Raw genomic sequence first — 16,995 nt, 5'->3', positions numbered from 1 at the left:
ATCCCTGCATCAACAACCATTAATTTTCTCATTTAATAGGAAAAGAGTTTCAAGAAGACATTTTTAAACACTTGTTGCCTCAAATCCCTTTTTTTGAAGAAGTGGGATATAAATTAATTTATCAAGGTGACAAATGAAATTGAATTATTCCTCTATAGTAATGTTGTCATCTTCCACCAAGTAGATAGCTTCCAGAGGGACAGAGAGAATAAGAGAGGACAGGAACATTGGGTGAACCTGCTCCAATGAGAAGACAGATCACTCTCACATTTGACAGCCTTAATGAAAACCCACTGAGCGCACATGCTGTGAGGATCCTTTGCCCTCCTAAATGGTTAGAAACGGGAACTATAATTTCCTTTATCACAAAAGAGGAATATGTATATGGTTGCTTATGCTAGGCTGTGAGGTACATTCAAGAGTTGCAATTGTCACTGTGGGCTTGTGGGTCTCCAGCCAGTAGCTATATTGGTATCCATCTCTACAAAGACGAAATGGCGTGTTACAGTTGAGCCAGGTATAGCTTTTCTCTCTGTCAGAGGAAAATTCTGTCCTTCTATCTTTTAACTTGAAGGGATAATATTTGAAGAGTAATCGTTTTTCGCATTCCTCCATCTTCTCCAATACCTCCCCACAATCCTAAATAGAAATTAGCATATAGGCTCACTTCCTATTGGGCATGAAAAGAGAGCCTGTCTTGGGTAATTCTGTCATCATCATTATTAAAAATAAATGTTTTGTTGCATTTCTTTAAGCTTATTCTCCAAAGAAGAAAAAGAAGAGTAATGATGACATAAAGATAGTTTATCCTGTTGGTGACCAGAAAGCAAATAAAGGAGCATATGGTAATTTAATATTGTGATAAGAAATATTAAATAGTATTTTTGGGAAAGACTGAATTTGGATGGCCTTTTTTGCTTAAGTTCAGATAATTCCTCTGTTCTTTGTTGTCAAATGACAGATTTAGAGTGATGCTTAGAAACAATGATATAACCTCTATTGCTTTCAGAATTTCATCTCAAGTTACAGATTTAGTGTTCTAAACTTATCATTTTAGGCAAATTAAATGGTCTATTGCTGCTGAATGAAAAATACATGAATGTAACAAATTGCAAGATAATTTTTATATTGCTCGAAATGATTTTTAAAAACTCTGAAACGCAAGAGGGAGGGGATATGGGGATATATGTATACGTATAGCTGACTCACTTTGTTATACAGCAGCAACTAACCCAACAATGTAAAGCAATTATACTCCAATAAAGATGTTAAAAAAAAAGAAAAAAACTCTGAAGTGAGTCAGAAATTAAGTTTATGTACATTCACTCAACCCACTATGGACCCCAGTGAAATATCACTTTCTTTATTTATATCATTCTATGTTACTTCATGTTGTCCATTAGAGCTCATTGGATTAGACCAGAACCCAAACAACAGCATAAATATCCTCCAAATAATATACTATCAAAAGTATAAGACTGTTAGAAATTGAGCAATATGAATTCTTCTCCCATATTAAATTTCCAGGGAAAAATTAAAGTATAAAAATTAAATCCCTTTGTCTTTATCAGTTAAATTCTAAAGAAAAAGTTTAAAATCTTTTCTTCCCTGACTGTGTAATTTGATTAGTCTCATAAAGTCTCTGGGATAAGATAGGGTTAGCTGAGGCTGTCTTCCACTCAGGACTACTGAGGTTTACTTAATTCAGCTGTAAGCTTTAAAGACCAAAGATTTTTGAAGTCCAAAGATTTTTTGGTCCCATTTTTAAAGTCCAAAGATTTTTTTAATAAAATATCAGAGAGTTACTTACAACACATATAATTATGACAACACAAGCCACATATCTACTAAATGTAGACAATAAAACTAAATTCTCAGTCTCTAAAGCAGTTATCTCATGCAGAATGGTCTTCTAAAAGTCTAGTGTTGAATGCAGGCCAGACTGGTCTTACTGATGTCAAAAAAATCTCAGTGTTATCGGAGGAAAGAATGATAGATGGAAAATATGATTTTCAGCCTCACTAAGGTACCACTCTATCTGTGACAGTTGTCCAGGTATCAAAACTATAAATTTAATTAAGCATAGCTGGGAGACAAAGATGAATTCTAAAACTATATTAATACATATCTGGGGGGGAGAGGATCTATTTCTACCCTCTAAGAAATTAGCAAGTGAATCATTCTTGTTTTGTGTGAATTTTAGAAATGTACAGTAGTGATATCACAATTCATTATATATTAAAAGTGCCCCTCTTTCCCATTCACCATAATCAAACCTCCTTAGTTTCCGTCTCATCACTGAACTGAGTATGAACTCCATACAGTGTCACAACCTTTACACTCTTATGGGCAGTCTGCCCCCACGTTTCATAATTGGCAACTATCCAGAGTTCAGAGGCCAGAATTCTCTATAGTTCCTGCTTCTGATCTTGTCTCTGTATTTTTTCATTCTCATAAAAAGATCCTGAGGTAATTTATTTTGGATTTTAAATTACCCTAAAGCAAAATGGAATTTTTTATATAATTGCATGAATTTTAACACACGTATGAATTAGTATGACCTCTACCAGAATCATGTGAGAACATTTACAACATTCCAAAAATGTCCTTTTGCAGTCACACCGTCTTCTCTCCCACTAATAAGCCCAGGCAACCACTGATATGTTCTCCATCACTATAGTTCTTTTTCCTTTGGAAAATGCCTTGTAAATGGAATCATATCGAATTTGATCTTTTGATAATTGCTCCTTTCAGCATGCCTTTGAAGTTCTTTCAAATTATTTCATTTGTCAATAGTTGACTCCTTTTTATTGCTGAGTAGTAGTCCATTGTGTGTATGTACCAGGCTTATTTATACATACATCAGTTGAAGGAAATTTGGTTGTTTCCAGATTTTGGTGATTATGAATAGAAAGATCAGAAGTATACATTAAGCTTTTTGTGTGAACAAGGAATTGTTGTATATGTTTAAGTTTATAAAGAATTGCCCAACTGTTTTCCAGAGTGGCTGTAGCATTTTGCATTCCCTGTTTGCTGTGCATCCTTGTAACTGTTGGTATTATCAGTACTTTTTATTTTAATCATTCTAATAGATGTAATGGTATCTCATTGTAGTTTTCATTTGTATTTGCCTGATGGCTAATGATGATGAATATCTTTTCATATGCTGTTTGCCTTTTGTAAATCCTGCCTGGTGAAGTATCTGTTGAAGCTTTTTGCTCTGTTGAGTTTTGGGAGTTATTTGTATATTCTGAATATAAGTATTTTTCAGGTGTGTGACTTGCAAATATTTTCTCTCAGTCTGTAACTTGCCTTTTAATTTTCTGTTTCTGATTGATCAGTGTGTCTCCCCCTTTGCCCATATTGCTCTGTCTTCGATTACTGTAGCTTGTTATTAAAATGTAGCATAATTCCAGCAACTTTACTTTTCTTCAAAAATTTTATGGATATTTTAATTCATTTACCTGAGTATAAACTTTATACTCAGCTTTACTGCAAAAATTATGCCAGGATTTTTGAATAAAGTATATTAAATCAATCTATAGATCGATTTAAGGGGGAAAGAAATCTTTACAGGGTCCTTCCAATCAAGGACTTTTAGGTCGTCCTTGATTTCTTTCATAAGTGTTTTGTAGTTTTCAGTATAGAAATCTTGTATATGTTGTGTTATATGTATACATAAGTGCTTCATTTTTGGTACTGTTGTACATGGTATTTTTAAAGTTTGATTTCCAATTGTCCATGGCTATTGTTTTTACTATGTCTCTTTGTACAGATTTTTTAGTGGTTGTTCTAAGTAACAGTGTACTTACTTAGCTTATCACAGTCAACCCTAACTAGATATTCTACCTCTTTATGTAGAATGTGGAAACCTTACCACTATATATGTCTCCTTACTCCTCTCCCCTTTGTTATAATTATCTTATGTATTACATCTACATATACCAAACAGCCACTCAGAGTAATCATCATTTAAATGACTAAATAGGGGAAGAACAGCCTATCATATTTACTCAAATAATTAACATTTTGGTCGCCCATTAATCCCTGATGTTTCTGGCCCCATGTTTCTTTCTGGTATCATTTTCCTTCAGTCTGTAGAACTTCCCTTAGCATCTCTTTTAGAACAAATTATCTGGCACTGAATTATCTTAGTTTTCCTTCACCTGAGAGTATTTTTATTTTACCTTCATTCCTGAATTATACTATTTACCCTTGATATCGAATTATAAGTTGTCAGGCTTTTTTTTTTTTCCCCAAAAAACTTTAAAACTGTTGTTCTCCATGGTTCTGATGGACATAGATAACATTATTAAGGTATTTTAATATAATTGATATGATATTGTATACAGTGTTTTGTGACTTGCTTTTTATACTCAGCATTATATTTCAAAAGTTTTACCTATGTATTGTCTGACATTTTACTTCCTTTCAGTACTAATCCTATCCCATTGTGTGAATATCCCATTGTGTAAATACACCACAATTTAATATGTTTTTCTTTTGGTGGAAGTATCTGTTATTTGAACAATATTTCACCATTCTATACATATATATCTCCTGGTATTCATGGACAGGTGATTCTCTAGGGGTTATATGCCTCGATATGGGATTTCTGGGTCATGTTCCCTCTTCTGAGAAATTATTTTTTCAAATCTCTTGTCCATTTTCCTATTGGGGTATTTTTCTTTCTTTTACAGATTTGAAAGAGTTTTTTGGTCACACATTCTATTATATACATATATACGGTATAGCAATATCTTCTTCCAATTTGTAATTTGTTTCTATTCTTTTTTTATCTTTTGATGTACAGAAGTTCTTAGTTCAGTATAATAAAATGTTACATTTTTCCTTATAGTTTGTATATTTTGTTACTTTTTATTTGAGGTTCATTTCTATGAGTTCTCTTTGATATGGCAAAGACATTAATCTTTTGTCTTATTTGTGGCACATATTTCCATAATTTTGTTAATGACTTTTTTTAGCCTTATTAAACATTTCAAACATAAGCAAAAACCAACAGAATCTTTATGTGCCTATCTTTCAGCTTCAGCAACTCCTGGACAGTTTTGTTTTGTCTATGCCCTCAACTTCTCCCTGCTGCCATATTGTTTTAAAGCACATCCCACACATATTATTTTCATCCATCAACATATCAATATGTACCTAAAAGATGATTATTTTTTTAATGTGTAAGCACAATACCATGATCACATTGCACAAATAATAATTCCTTAATGTAATCAAATATCTAATTACAATTCAGCTTTCCAGTAATCTCATAAATGTCACAAAAGTATTTTGACATTACTTTGAATCTACATTGACACATACTGTGATAGTTTGTATGTCTTTTGAGTCTTTTAATCTATAGGTTCTCCTTCCATATATTCCTCTCTTTCCCTCCCTCCCTCCCTCCTCTTCTTTAAAATTAGTTTATTTGTTGAAGAAATTGAGTTGCTTGTCTTGTTGAGCTCCTCAGTTACTGAATTTTTGCTGATTGCATCTATATGGTATATGTTATTTCTTCTGTATTTCCTGTAAAGTATTAGTTAAATCTATGCACTTTCAGGTTCAGTTTCTTTAGCAAGACTGATGCATACATGATGGTGTATCTTTCCATCAGGAGACACGTAATATTGCATTGTATTTCTCTTTGTGATATTAGCAGCCATTTATGTTCAAGGCCTTGATCCACAAATTAATTATGCATTACAAAATTGGGATATTTTTCCTTCTTCGTAAACTAGCTAGAAAATTTCTAATAAAAAGAAACTTTCCCCCAACTACTATTTGGTTACTTTGTGATACAGGATACTTGAGAAAAGCAGACTGATGCTTAATATTTTACCATCATTTATTAGTTTTCAAAATAATGTATTGTTTCAGTAGCATCTTCTAACAGTGAGCAATTAGTTTTGTTTCATTATGAATTCACAGATTTATATAAATTTTATGTGCTTAAAATTTGCTGTTACTGTGCTTACTAATGTTGAAATTGTGACAGCTCTGGCCAGTGAGGGCCCCTTCAAGATAACTTTCGAGTCCTTTTTGACACAACCCTAGTGATTTTTGTTAGCTTCCTTGCTATCTGAGAAGACTGGACTATCCAGTCTTACCTTGTACACATTTAGGTGTTTCAACACCAGTGAGTTTCATTGGTATCTTTGAGAAGATGAAGTAATCATATATAGTTGGACCTATTTCTGGACATGCTCTTTTCTTTTATTGGTCTATTTGTCCTTATGTGAGTATATTCAATAGCATTCTCTTAACTACTGTAGCTTTATAATAAGTCTTGAAATTTGGCAGTTTGAGTTCTCCAACATTTGTTGTTCTTCTAAGTTGACTTGGTTGTTCTAGGGCCTTTGCATTTCCATAAAAATTTTATTTTTTTTATTTAAGTATAGTAGATTTACAATATTGCAATAGTTTCAGGTGTACAGCATAATGATTCAGGGTTTTTTTTGACAGATTATATTCCATTATAGGTTATTACAAGATATTGAGTATAATTCCCTGTGCTATACAGTAAATCCTTGTTGCTTATCTCTTTTATGAATATAGTTTGTATCCATTAATCCAATACTAATTTGTCCCTTCCTTATTCCCTCTCCCCTTTGGTAATCATTAAGTTTGTTTTCTAAGTCTGTGAGTCCATTTCTCTTTTGTATAGATTCATTTGTATTATTTTTTAGATTCCACATATAAGTGATATATAGTATTTGTCTTTCTGTGTCTGACTTAATGCACTAAGCATAATATTCTCTAGGTCCATCCATGTTACTGCAAACAGCAATATTTCATTATTTTTTATGGTCGCCTAATATTCCGTGTGTGTGTATACACATACATGATACACCACATCTTCTTAAGCCAATCATTTTTTGATGGGCACTTGGGTTATTTCCATGTCTTGACTACTGTAAATAGCAGTGCTGTGAACATTGGCATGTATGTATCTTTTCAGCTTTCCAATTTCTACAACATAGTCAGCTGGGATTTTATTTGGGTTCACCTTTCATTTCTTTTTCTTGCTGGCCAGGACCTCCAGAACAGTGCTGAACAAAATGGTGATTGTGTACATCCTGATCTTGTTCTAAAATATAAGGCCAAGTGATCAATATAAATTAGATTATAGTTCTGGAGATTTGAAGATAGCTTTTATCAAAGGAAGGACATACCCTCATACTCCTCATTCACTAAGAAGTTTCATCATGAATGGGTGTTGAATTTTATCAAGTTTTTCCTTTCATCTTTGAGATAATTGTCTACATTTCCTCCTCTTTTCTCTTACTGTGGTAAGTTACTTTGGCTTATTTTTGAATGATAAACTAACCCTGCTTTCTTGGAATAAGCCTCACTTATTCATTATGTATTATCTTTTATTGTATATTGTTAGATTCAATTTATTTATAGATCTTGCATCTTTATTCATAGGAGAATATTGACTGAGTTTTTCTTTTCTTGTAATGTCTTGTAATGATTTTTAATTCTGAGTGATTCTGGTATCAAAGTATGAGTTGGGAGAGGAGTTTACTCCTCTTCAATTTTCTGGATGAATTTGTGTAGAATTAGTGTAAATTCTTCCTTTGGTATTTTGTGTAATTCAGAAGTAAAGTCTTTTGAGCCTGGAGTTTTCTTTGTAGAAATGTTTTTAACTATGTATTCCATTTCTTTAATAGATATGAGGTTCTTCATATTTTCTATTTATTCATGAGTGAGATTTGATTGTTTTTGAGGAAAATCTGTCCCTTTCATATAAGTTTATTGCTATAAATTTTCATAATCTGTTATTTTTAGTATTATCTATAGACTGTTATGCTGTTATCTCTAATTTCCCTGATGATGGAAATTTGTGTCTTCTCTTTTTCCTGGTCAGTCTGGCTTTATCAGTTTTATTGAACTTCTCAAGGAGTCAACTGTTAGTTTTTCTCTCTTGTTTTTCTATTTCTTTTTCACTTTGATCTTATTTCCTTTCTTCTGCCTACTAAGTGTTGACAAGGATGTGGGAGAATTAAAACTCTGACACACTGCTGAATGGTATGAAATGGTACCGCCACTTGGGAAAACAGTTTGGCATTTCTTAAAAGTTAGACATATACTTACCATATGACCCAGCCATTCTACTACTAGGTATATTTACCCAATAGAAATGAAAAAGTGTGCCCACACAAAAACTTGTGCAGGTAAGTTCATAAATATTTGTAAGTTGCCAAAACTGGAAACAACCCAAACAACAGGTGAATAGATAAAGAATGGTAGCATATCCATACAATGGAATACTTCTCAGAAATTTTTTAAAAAAGGAATGAATTATTAAAACATACAATACTGAGTGAAAGAAGCCAGGCAAAAAATACTATATATCACATACTATATGATCCCATTCATATAAAATTCTAGAAAATTCAGATTAATCTTGTGTAAGAGGTAGAGAGCACTGTTGTCTGAGGATGGGAAGAAAGAGATAAATGGATTACAAAGGTGGATGAGAAAACTTTCAGGGGTATTAGAAATTTTATTTTGGTTGCAGTGATGACTTCACAGTTATAGATGTATTTTTAAATTGAGGAAACCGTTCAATTTAAATAATTAAGTTATAATTAAGTTATAATTAAACCACACAATTATAATTAAACCATTAAATTATACTTCAGTGAGTTCTTTTAAAAACTATACTGTTTCTTTCATTTACTTTTAGGACCCTTTGTAAACACCATTCATCGGTCTCTAAGTAGTTCAAAGAATATTGCCAAAACATCAGTACCTTCTCTTGTTTGTCAACCAGATGTACAAGATAATGATATTGAACAAAAGGTATGAAATTATGTCTCAAGCTTCTGTATGGTGATTATTAATTTATCTAGTTAACTTTTACTTCTGTGAACCATCTCCCTCTCTACCGTGTTATGGATTGGTTAGGGGTATTAGGATCTATTCATGAGAACTGATCCCTTTCCCTAAATGTGTTGAGTTACCTTTGTGCTAAACTCACTCACTCTCATTAGTAGAAACTAATCCAAACAAACATTTAGCAATTGCAATATCTAATATTTATTGAGCATCTACTGTTGGCCAAAGCCCTGTGACTTTTTCCTGAAGGAAGGGAAAATGAATAAATTGGTCACATAGGATACAAAGAAGAATAAGATATAATCTTTCCCCTTGAGGACTCATTGTCTAATGGGGCAGACAGATGCAAAAATGTTATTACAGTAAATTGAGAGTCTGGGATGATAAATTTTATTTTGATTCTTAGCAATGTGTTCTTAAAGCATTAGATTGGATTAGAATAGGTTGGATTGTATTTCCCTGAAACAAACTGAATGACTAAACGTTTTAGAACCAACCACTAAATAGATTACCATGTCTTTAAAAAAAATGTGGAGTACTAGAAGAGGGTAAAGTTTGTACGTGGCTTCATATTAAACTCAATTTTGAACTAGTGAAATTTGAGATCCCTGTGGAAGGTGTCCTAGGAGGTTGGTAATAAGTATTGTCCCTGAGACAATTTTCGTGAGAGAGTTAGAAGATAAAAGGGAAGAAAATCTGTATTAATTTGGTTGATTGGTAGAAGGCAAAATCTTTCAGAAGTGAAGTTACTAATGAATGTTTTTATCTTTAATGTTGTACCATATAGAAAGATGGAGAGACAAATAAAAAATCAAGTGTTTTTGATAATAGAGGTAAGAAAATAAAAAACATTCATAATTGTTCTGTTGTTTGTTAAGTACCTAATTATGGTTTCACCATATGGTTTCTCAAGTTACTTGTTATACCATGGATTTTAAAAACCATGGTTATTTTGGAAAATAAAGCATGGTATAAAACTGTTTACGAATTTTGATGTTATAATTAGCCTATATGTTTGAATGATTGCTTGATAAGTATGACTTTTGAAATTTGCAAAGTGTGGAAAAGTTAGAGTCTCTGCTGTAGCTGTTTATAGTGATAGGTAGAGTAAGGTACTGACATACTATGGTTCAGTAGGTTATAATACAGAGAAATATGCCCAGGAAGGTCCTCATACTGCACTGCCATCTATTCCCCACAGACAATACATCCTATTTCCCATCTCCCCTTGAATGGAATATACAATAACTAAGATTTTCTGCACCTTGTTAGATTTTTGGAAGTCACTAATAACACTCATGCAAAACCTATATACACACATAGAAAATACTAGACACCTCCATCCAGTGGCCAATGACCACCTCAAATTCAATACAAAAATCAAATTTTTCAACTTCTTGATCCTGTTTTTACCCAGGCACAAAACTTGACTTATCTTTGATTCTTCCTCTTTCTTGAATTTTGTATCCCCAAGTTGCCACTCTCTGTCTAATCTACCTCCTTAATTCCTCTTTCCCTCTCTTTTGCATTCCCACAACTGCTGCCTTCCTTTCCTCCATCCTTGACTATTTCAGTAACCTTCCTCCAAACTCTTCTTCCTCTTTTTAATCCACCCTACATTTTGGTGTAAAGCAATCTTTCTAAAACACAGATCTGTTTGTTAATGTGGTGTATTACAGTTAACCACTTGCATATATTGAACCATTCTTGCATCACAGGGATAAATCCCACTCGATCCTGGCATATGATTCTTTTAATGTACTAATGAATTGCTTTGCTAGTTTTTTTTTTTTAGCTTTTACCTTTCCTGTTTATTTTTTTAACATCTTTATTGGGGTATAATTACTTTACAATGGTGTGTTAGTTTCTGCTTTATAACAAAGTGAATCAGTTATACATATACATATGTTCCCATATCTCTTCCATCTTGCATCTCCCTCCCTCCCACCCTCCCTATCCCACCCCTCCAGGCGGTCACAAAGCACCGAGCCGATATCCCTGTGCCATGCGGCTGCTTCCCACTAGCTATCTACCTTACGTTTGTTAGTGTGTATATGTCCATGCCTCTCTCTCGCCCTGTCACAGCTCACCCTTCCCCCTCCCCATATCCTCAAGTCCGTTCTCCAGTAGGTCTGTGTCTTTATTCCTGTCTTACCCCTAGGTTCTTCATGACATCCTTTTTTTTCTTAAATTCCATATATATGTGTTAGCATACAGTATTTGTCTTTTTCTTTCTGACTGACTTCACTCTGTATGACAGACTCTAGGTCTATCCACCTCATTACAAATAGCTCAATTTCATTTCTTTTTATGGCTGAGTAATATTCCATTGTATATATGTGCCACATCTTCTTTATCCATTCATCCGATGATGGGCGCTTAGGTTATTTCCATCTCCGGGCTATTGTAAATAGAGCTGCAATGAACATTTTGGTACATGACTCTTTTTGAATTTTGGTTTTCTCAGGGTGTATGCCCAGTAGTGGGATTGCTGGGTCATATGGTAGTTCTATTTGTAGCTTTTTAAGGAACCTCCATACTGTTCTCCATAGTGGCTGAACCAATTCACATTCCCACCAGCAGTGCAAGAGTGTTCCCTTTTCTCCACACGCTCTCCAGCATTTATTGTTTCTAGATTTTTTGATGATGGCCATTCTGACTGGTGTGAGATGATATCTCATTGTAGTTTTGATTTGCATTTCTCTAATGATTAATGATGTTGAGCATTCTTTCATGTGTTTGTTGGCAGCCTGTATATCTTCTTTGGAGAAATGTCTATTTAGGTCTTCTGCCCACTTTTGGATTGGGTTGTTTGTTTTTTTGTTATTGAGCTGCATGAGCTGCTTGTAAATTTTGGAGATTAATCCTTTGTCAGTTGCTTCATTTGCAAATATTTTCTCCCATTCTGAGGGTTGTCTTTTGGTCTTGTTTATGGTTTCCTTTGCTGTGCAAAAACTTTGAAGTTTCATTAGGTCCCATTTGTTTATTTTTGTTTTTATTTCCATTACTCTAGGAGGTGGGTCAGAAAGGACCTTGCTGTGATTTATGTCATAGAGTGTTCTGCCTATGTTTTCCTCTAAGAGTTTGATAGTTTCTGGCCTTACATTTAGGTCTTTAATCCATTTTGAGCTTATTTTTGTGTATGGTTTTAGGGAGTGATCTAATCTCATACTTCTACATGTATCTGTCCAGTTTTCCCAGCACCACTTATTGAAGAGGCTGTCCTTTCTCCACTGTACCTTCCTGCCACCTTTATCAAGGATAAGGTGACCATATGTGCGTGGATTTATCTCTGGGCTTTCTATCCTGTTCCATTGATCTATCTTTCTGTTTTTGTGCCAGTACCATACTGTCTTGATTACTGTAGCTTTGTAGTATAGTCTGAAGTCAGGGAGCCTGATTCCTCCAGCTCCTTTTTTCGTTCTCAAGATTGCTTTGGCTATTTGGGGTCTTTTGTGTTTCCATACAAATTGTGCAATTTTTTGTTCTAGTTCTGTGAAAAATGCCAGTGGTAGTTTGATAGGGATTGCATTGAATCTATAGATTGCTTTGGGTAGTAGAGTCATTTTCACAATGTTGATTCTTTCAATCCAAGAACATGGTATATCTCTCCATCTATTTGTATCATCTTTAATTTATTTCATCAGTGTCTTATAATTTTCTGCATACAGATATTTTGTCTCCTTAGGTAGGTTTATTCCTAGATATTTTATTCTTTTTGTTGCAATGGTAAATGGGAGTGTTTTCTTTATTTCACTTTCAGATTTTTCATCATTAGTATATAGGAATGCCAGAGATCTCTGTGCATTAATTTTGTATCCTGCTACTTTACCAGATTCATTGATTAGCTCTAGCAGTTTTCTGGTAGCATCGTTAGGATTCTCTATGTATAGTATCGTGTCATCTGCAAACAGTGACAGCTTTACTTCTTCTTTTCTGATTTGGATTCCTTTTATTTCCTTTTCTTCTCTGATTGCTGTGGCTAAAACTTCCAAAACTATGTTGAATAAGAGTGGTGAGAGTGGGCAACCTTGTCTTGTTCCTGATCTTAGTGGAAATGCCTTCAGTTTTTCACCATTGAAGATGATGTTGGCTGTGGGCTTGTCATATATGGCCTTTATTATGTTGAGGAAAGTTCTCTCTATGCCTACTTTCTGCAGGGTTTTTATCATAAATGGGTGTTGAATTTTGTCAAAAGCTTTCTCTGCATCCATTGAGATGATCACAGGGTTTTTCTCCTTCAATTTGTTAATATGGTTTATCACATTGATAGATTTGTGTATATTGAAGAATCCTTGAATTCCTGGAATAAACCCCACTTGATCATGTTGTATGATCCTTTTAACGTGCTGTTGGATTCTGTTTGCTAGTATTTTGTTGAGGATTTTTGCATCTATGTTCATCAGTGATATTGGCCTGTAGTTTTCTTTCTTTGTGACATCCTTGTCTGGTTTTGGTATCAGGGTGATGGTGGCTTCGTAGAATGAGTTTGGGAGTGTTCATCCCTCTACTATATTTTGGAAGAGTTTGAGAAGGATAGGTGTTATCTCTTCTCTAAATGTTTGATAGAATGCACCTGTGAAGCCATCTGGTCCTGGGCTTTTGTTTGTTGGAAGATCTTTAATCACAGTTTCAATTTCAGTGCTTGTGATTGGTCTGTTCATATTTTCTATTTCTTCCTGATTCAGTCTTGGCAGGTTGTGCCTTTCTAAGAATTTGTCCATTTCTTCCAGATTGTCCATTTTATTGGCATAGAGTTGCTTGTAGTAATCTCTCATGATTTTTTTTATTTCTGCAGTGTCAGTTGTTACTTCTCCTTTTTCATTTCTAATTCTGTTGATTTGAGTCTTCTCCCTTTTTTTCTTGATGAGTCTGGCTAGTGGTTTATCTATTTTGTTTATCTTCTCAAAGAACCAGCTTTTAGTTTTATTGATCTTTGCTATTGTTTCCTTCATTACTTTTTCATTTATTTCTGATCTGATTTTTATGATTTCTTTCCTTCTGCTAGCTTTGGGTTTTTTTTGTTCTTCTTTCTCTAATTGCTTGAGGTGCAAGGTTAGGTTGTTTATTCGAGATGTTTCCTGCTTCTTAAGGTGGGCTTGTATTGCTATAAACTTCCCCCTTAGAACTGCTTTTGCTGCATCCCATATGTTTTGGATCGTTGTGTCTCCATTGTCATTTGTTTCTAGGTATTTTTTTATTTCCTCTTTGATTTCTTCAGTGATCACTTCATTGTTAAGTAGTGTATTGTTTAGCCTCCATGTGTTTGTATTTTTTACAGATCTTTTCCTGTAATTGATATCTAGTCTTATGGCATTGTGGCCGGAAAAGATACTTGATATAATTTCAGTTTTCTTAAATTTACCAAGGCTTGATTTGTGACCCAAGATATGATCTTTCCTGGAGAATGTTCCATGAGCACTTGAGAAAAATGTGTATTCTGTTGTTTTTGGATGGAGTGTCCTATAAATATCAGTTAAGTCCATCTTGTTTAATGTATCATTTAAAGCTTGTGTTTCCTTATTTATTTTCATTTTGGATGATCTGTCCATTGGTGAAAGTGGGGTGTTAAAATCCCCTACTATGAATGTGTTACTGTCGATTTCCCCCTTTATGGCTGTTAGTATTTGCCTTATGTATTGAGGTGTTCCTATGTTGGGTGCATAAATATTTACAATTGTTATATCTTCTTCTTGGATCGATCCCTTGATCATTATGTAGTGTCCTTCTTTGTCTCTTCTAATCGTCCTTATTTTAAAGTCTATTTTGTCTGATATGAGAATTGCTACTCCAGCTTGCTTTTGGTTTCCATTTGCATGGAATATCTTTTTCCATCCCCTTACTTTCAGTCTGTATGTGTCTCTAGGTCTGAAGTGGGTCTCTTGTAGACAGCATATATAAGGGTCTTGTCTTTGTATCCATTCAGCCAATCTGTGTCTTTTGGTGGGAGCATTTAGTCCATGTACATTTAAGGTAATTATCGATATGTATGTTCCTATTCCCATTTTCTTAATTGTTTTGGGTTCGTTATTGTAGGTCTTTTCCTTCTCTTGTGTTTCTTGCCTAGAGAAGTTCCTTTAGCAGTTGTTGTAAAACTGGTTTGGTGGTGCTGAACTCTCTCAGCTTTTGCTTGTCTGTAAAGGTTTTAATTTCTCCTTCAAATCTGAATGAGATCCTTGCTGGGTAGAGTAGTCTTGGTTGCAGGTTTTTCTCCTTCATCACTTTCAGTATGTCCTGCCACTCCCTTCGGGCTTGTAGGGTTTCTGCTGAGAGATCAGCTGTTAACCTTATGGGGATTCCCTTGTGTGTTATTTCTTGTTTTTCCCTTGCTGCTTTTAATATGCTTTCTTTGTATTTAATTTTTGACAGTTTGATTAATATGTGTCTTGGCGTATTTCTCCTTGGATTTATCCTGTATGGAACTCTCTGTGCTTCCTGGACTTGATTAACTATTTCCTTTCCCATATTAGGGAAGTTTTCAACTATAATCTCTTCACATATTTTCTCAGTCCCTTTCTTTTTCTCTTCTTCTTCTGGAACCCCTATAATTCGAATGTTGGTGCGTTTAATGTTGTTCCAGAGGTCTCTGAGACTGTCCTCAGTTCTTTTCATTCTTTTTTCTTTATTCTACTCTGCAGTAGTTATTTCCACTATTTTATCTTCCAGGTCACTTATCCGTTCTTCTGCCTCAGTTATTCTGCTATTGATCCCATCTAGAGTATTTTTAATTTCATTTATTGTGTTGTTCATCATTGCTTGTTTCATCTTTATTTCTTCTAGGTCCTTGTTAACTGTTTCTTGCATTTTGTCCATTCTATTTCCAAGATTTTGGATCATCCTTACTATCATTATTCTGAATTCTTTTTCAGGTAGACTGCCTATTTCCTCTTCATTTGTTAGGTCTGGTGCATTTTTATCTTGTTCATTTATCTGCTGTGTGTTTTTCTGTCTTCTCATTTTGCTTATCCTACTGTGTTTGGGGTCTCCTTTTTGCAGGCTGCAGGTTTGTAGTTCCCGCTGTTTTTGATGTCTGTCTCCACTGGCTAAGATTGGTTCAGTTGGTTGTGTAGGCTTCCTGGTGGAGGGGACTAGTGCCTGTGTCCTGGTGCATGAGGCTGGATCTTGTCTCTCTAGTGGGCAGTTTCACGTCTGGTGGCGTGTTTTGGGGTGTCTGTGGCCTTATTATGATTTTAGGCAGCTTCTCTGCTAATGGGTGGGGTTGTGTTCCTGTTTTGCTGGTTGTTTGGCATAGGTTGTCCAGCACTGTAGCTTGCTGGTCGTTGAGTGAAGCTGGGTGCTGGTGTTAAGATGGAGGTCTCTGGGAGATTTTCACCATTTGATATTATGTGGAGCTGGGAGGTCTCTTGCTGACCAGTGTCCTGAAGTTGGCTCTCCTACCTCAGAGGCAGAGACCTGACTCCTGGCTGCAGCACCAAGAGCCTTTCATCCACACGGCTCAGAATAAAAGGGAGAAAAAGTAGAGAGAATTAGTAGAAGTATAAAGAAAGAAAGGAGGGAAGGCAGGAAGGAAGGAAGGAAGAAAGAAAGAAAAAGAAAGAAAGAAAGAAAGAGAAAGAAAGGGAGGGAGGAAGGAAGGTAAGGAGGGAAGGAAGGAAAATAGAGAAAGAAAGAAGATACAATAAAATAAAATAAAGTATAATAAAGTTATTGAATTAAAAAATAATTATATAGAAAAAAAAGGGACGGATAGAACCTTAGGACAAATGTTGGGAGCAAAGCTATACAGACAAAATCTTACACAGCAGCATATACATACACCCTCACAAAAAGAGGTAAAGGGGAAAAAAATCATAAATCTTGCTCTCAGAGATCACCTCCTCAATTTGGGATGATTCGTTGACTAAAAGAGGGAAGGAAGGAAGGAAGGAAAGAAAGAAAGAAGGTAAAGTATAATAAAGTTATTAAAATTATAATTAATAAGAAAAAAAAATTTTTTTAAAAACCATGGACGGATAGAACCCTAAGACAAATGGTGGAAGCAAAACTATACAGACAAGGTCTCACACAGAAGCATACACCTACACATTCACAAAAAGAGGAAAACGGGAAAAAATCATAGATCTTGCTCTCGAAGCCCACCTCCTCAATTTGGGATGACTCGTTGTCTATTCATGTATT

The 16,995-nt window shown here is 34.6% G+C and overlaps 1 protein-coding gene across 1 annotated transcript in view; it reads left to right on the top strand.

The window, feature by feature from the left end:
- Positions 1-16,995, top strand: part of FSIP2 (fibrous sheath interacting protein 2) — a 126,037-nt gene that overhangs the window by 21,863 nt on the left and 87,179 nt on the right. Inside the window, exons 9-10 of the mRNA XM_089915916.1 lie at positions 756-845; positions 8,705-8,820. Coding sequence (XP_089772042.1) covers positions 756-845; positions 8,705-8,820 — 206 coding nt within the window. The remainder of the gene's footprint in view (positions 1-755; positions 846-8,704; positions 8,821-16,995) is intronic.

Source organism: Delphinapterus leucas, chromosome 8 (genome assembly GCF_059928025.1).
Source record: "Delphinapterus leucas isolate spDelLeu-1000000601 "Yukka" chromosome 8, BTC_Dleu_Yukka2, whole genome shotgun sequence".
Classification (NCBI taxonomy): domain Eukaryota; kingdom Metazoa; phylum Chordata; class Mammalia; order Artiodactyla; family Monodontidae; genus Delphinapterus; species Delphinapterus leucas.
The sequence above is the reverse complement of the archived record's forward strand: the minus strand, read 5'-3'. Positions and strand labels throughout refer to the sequence as shown.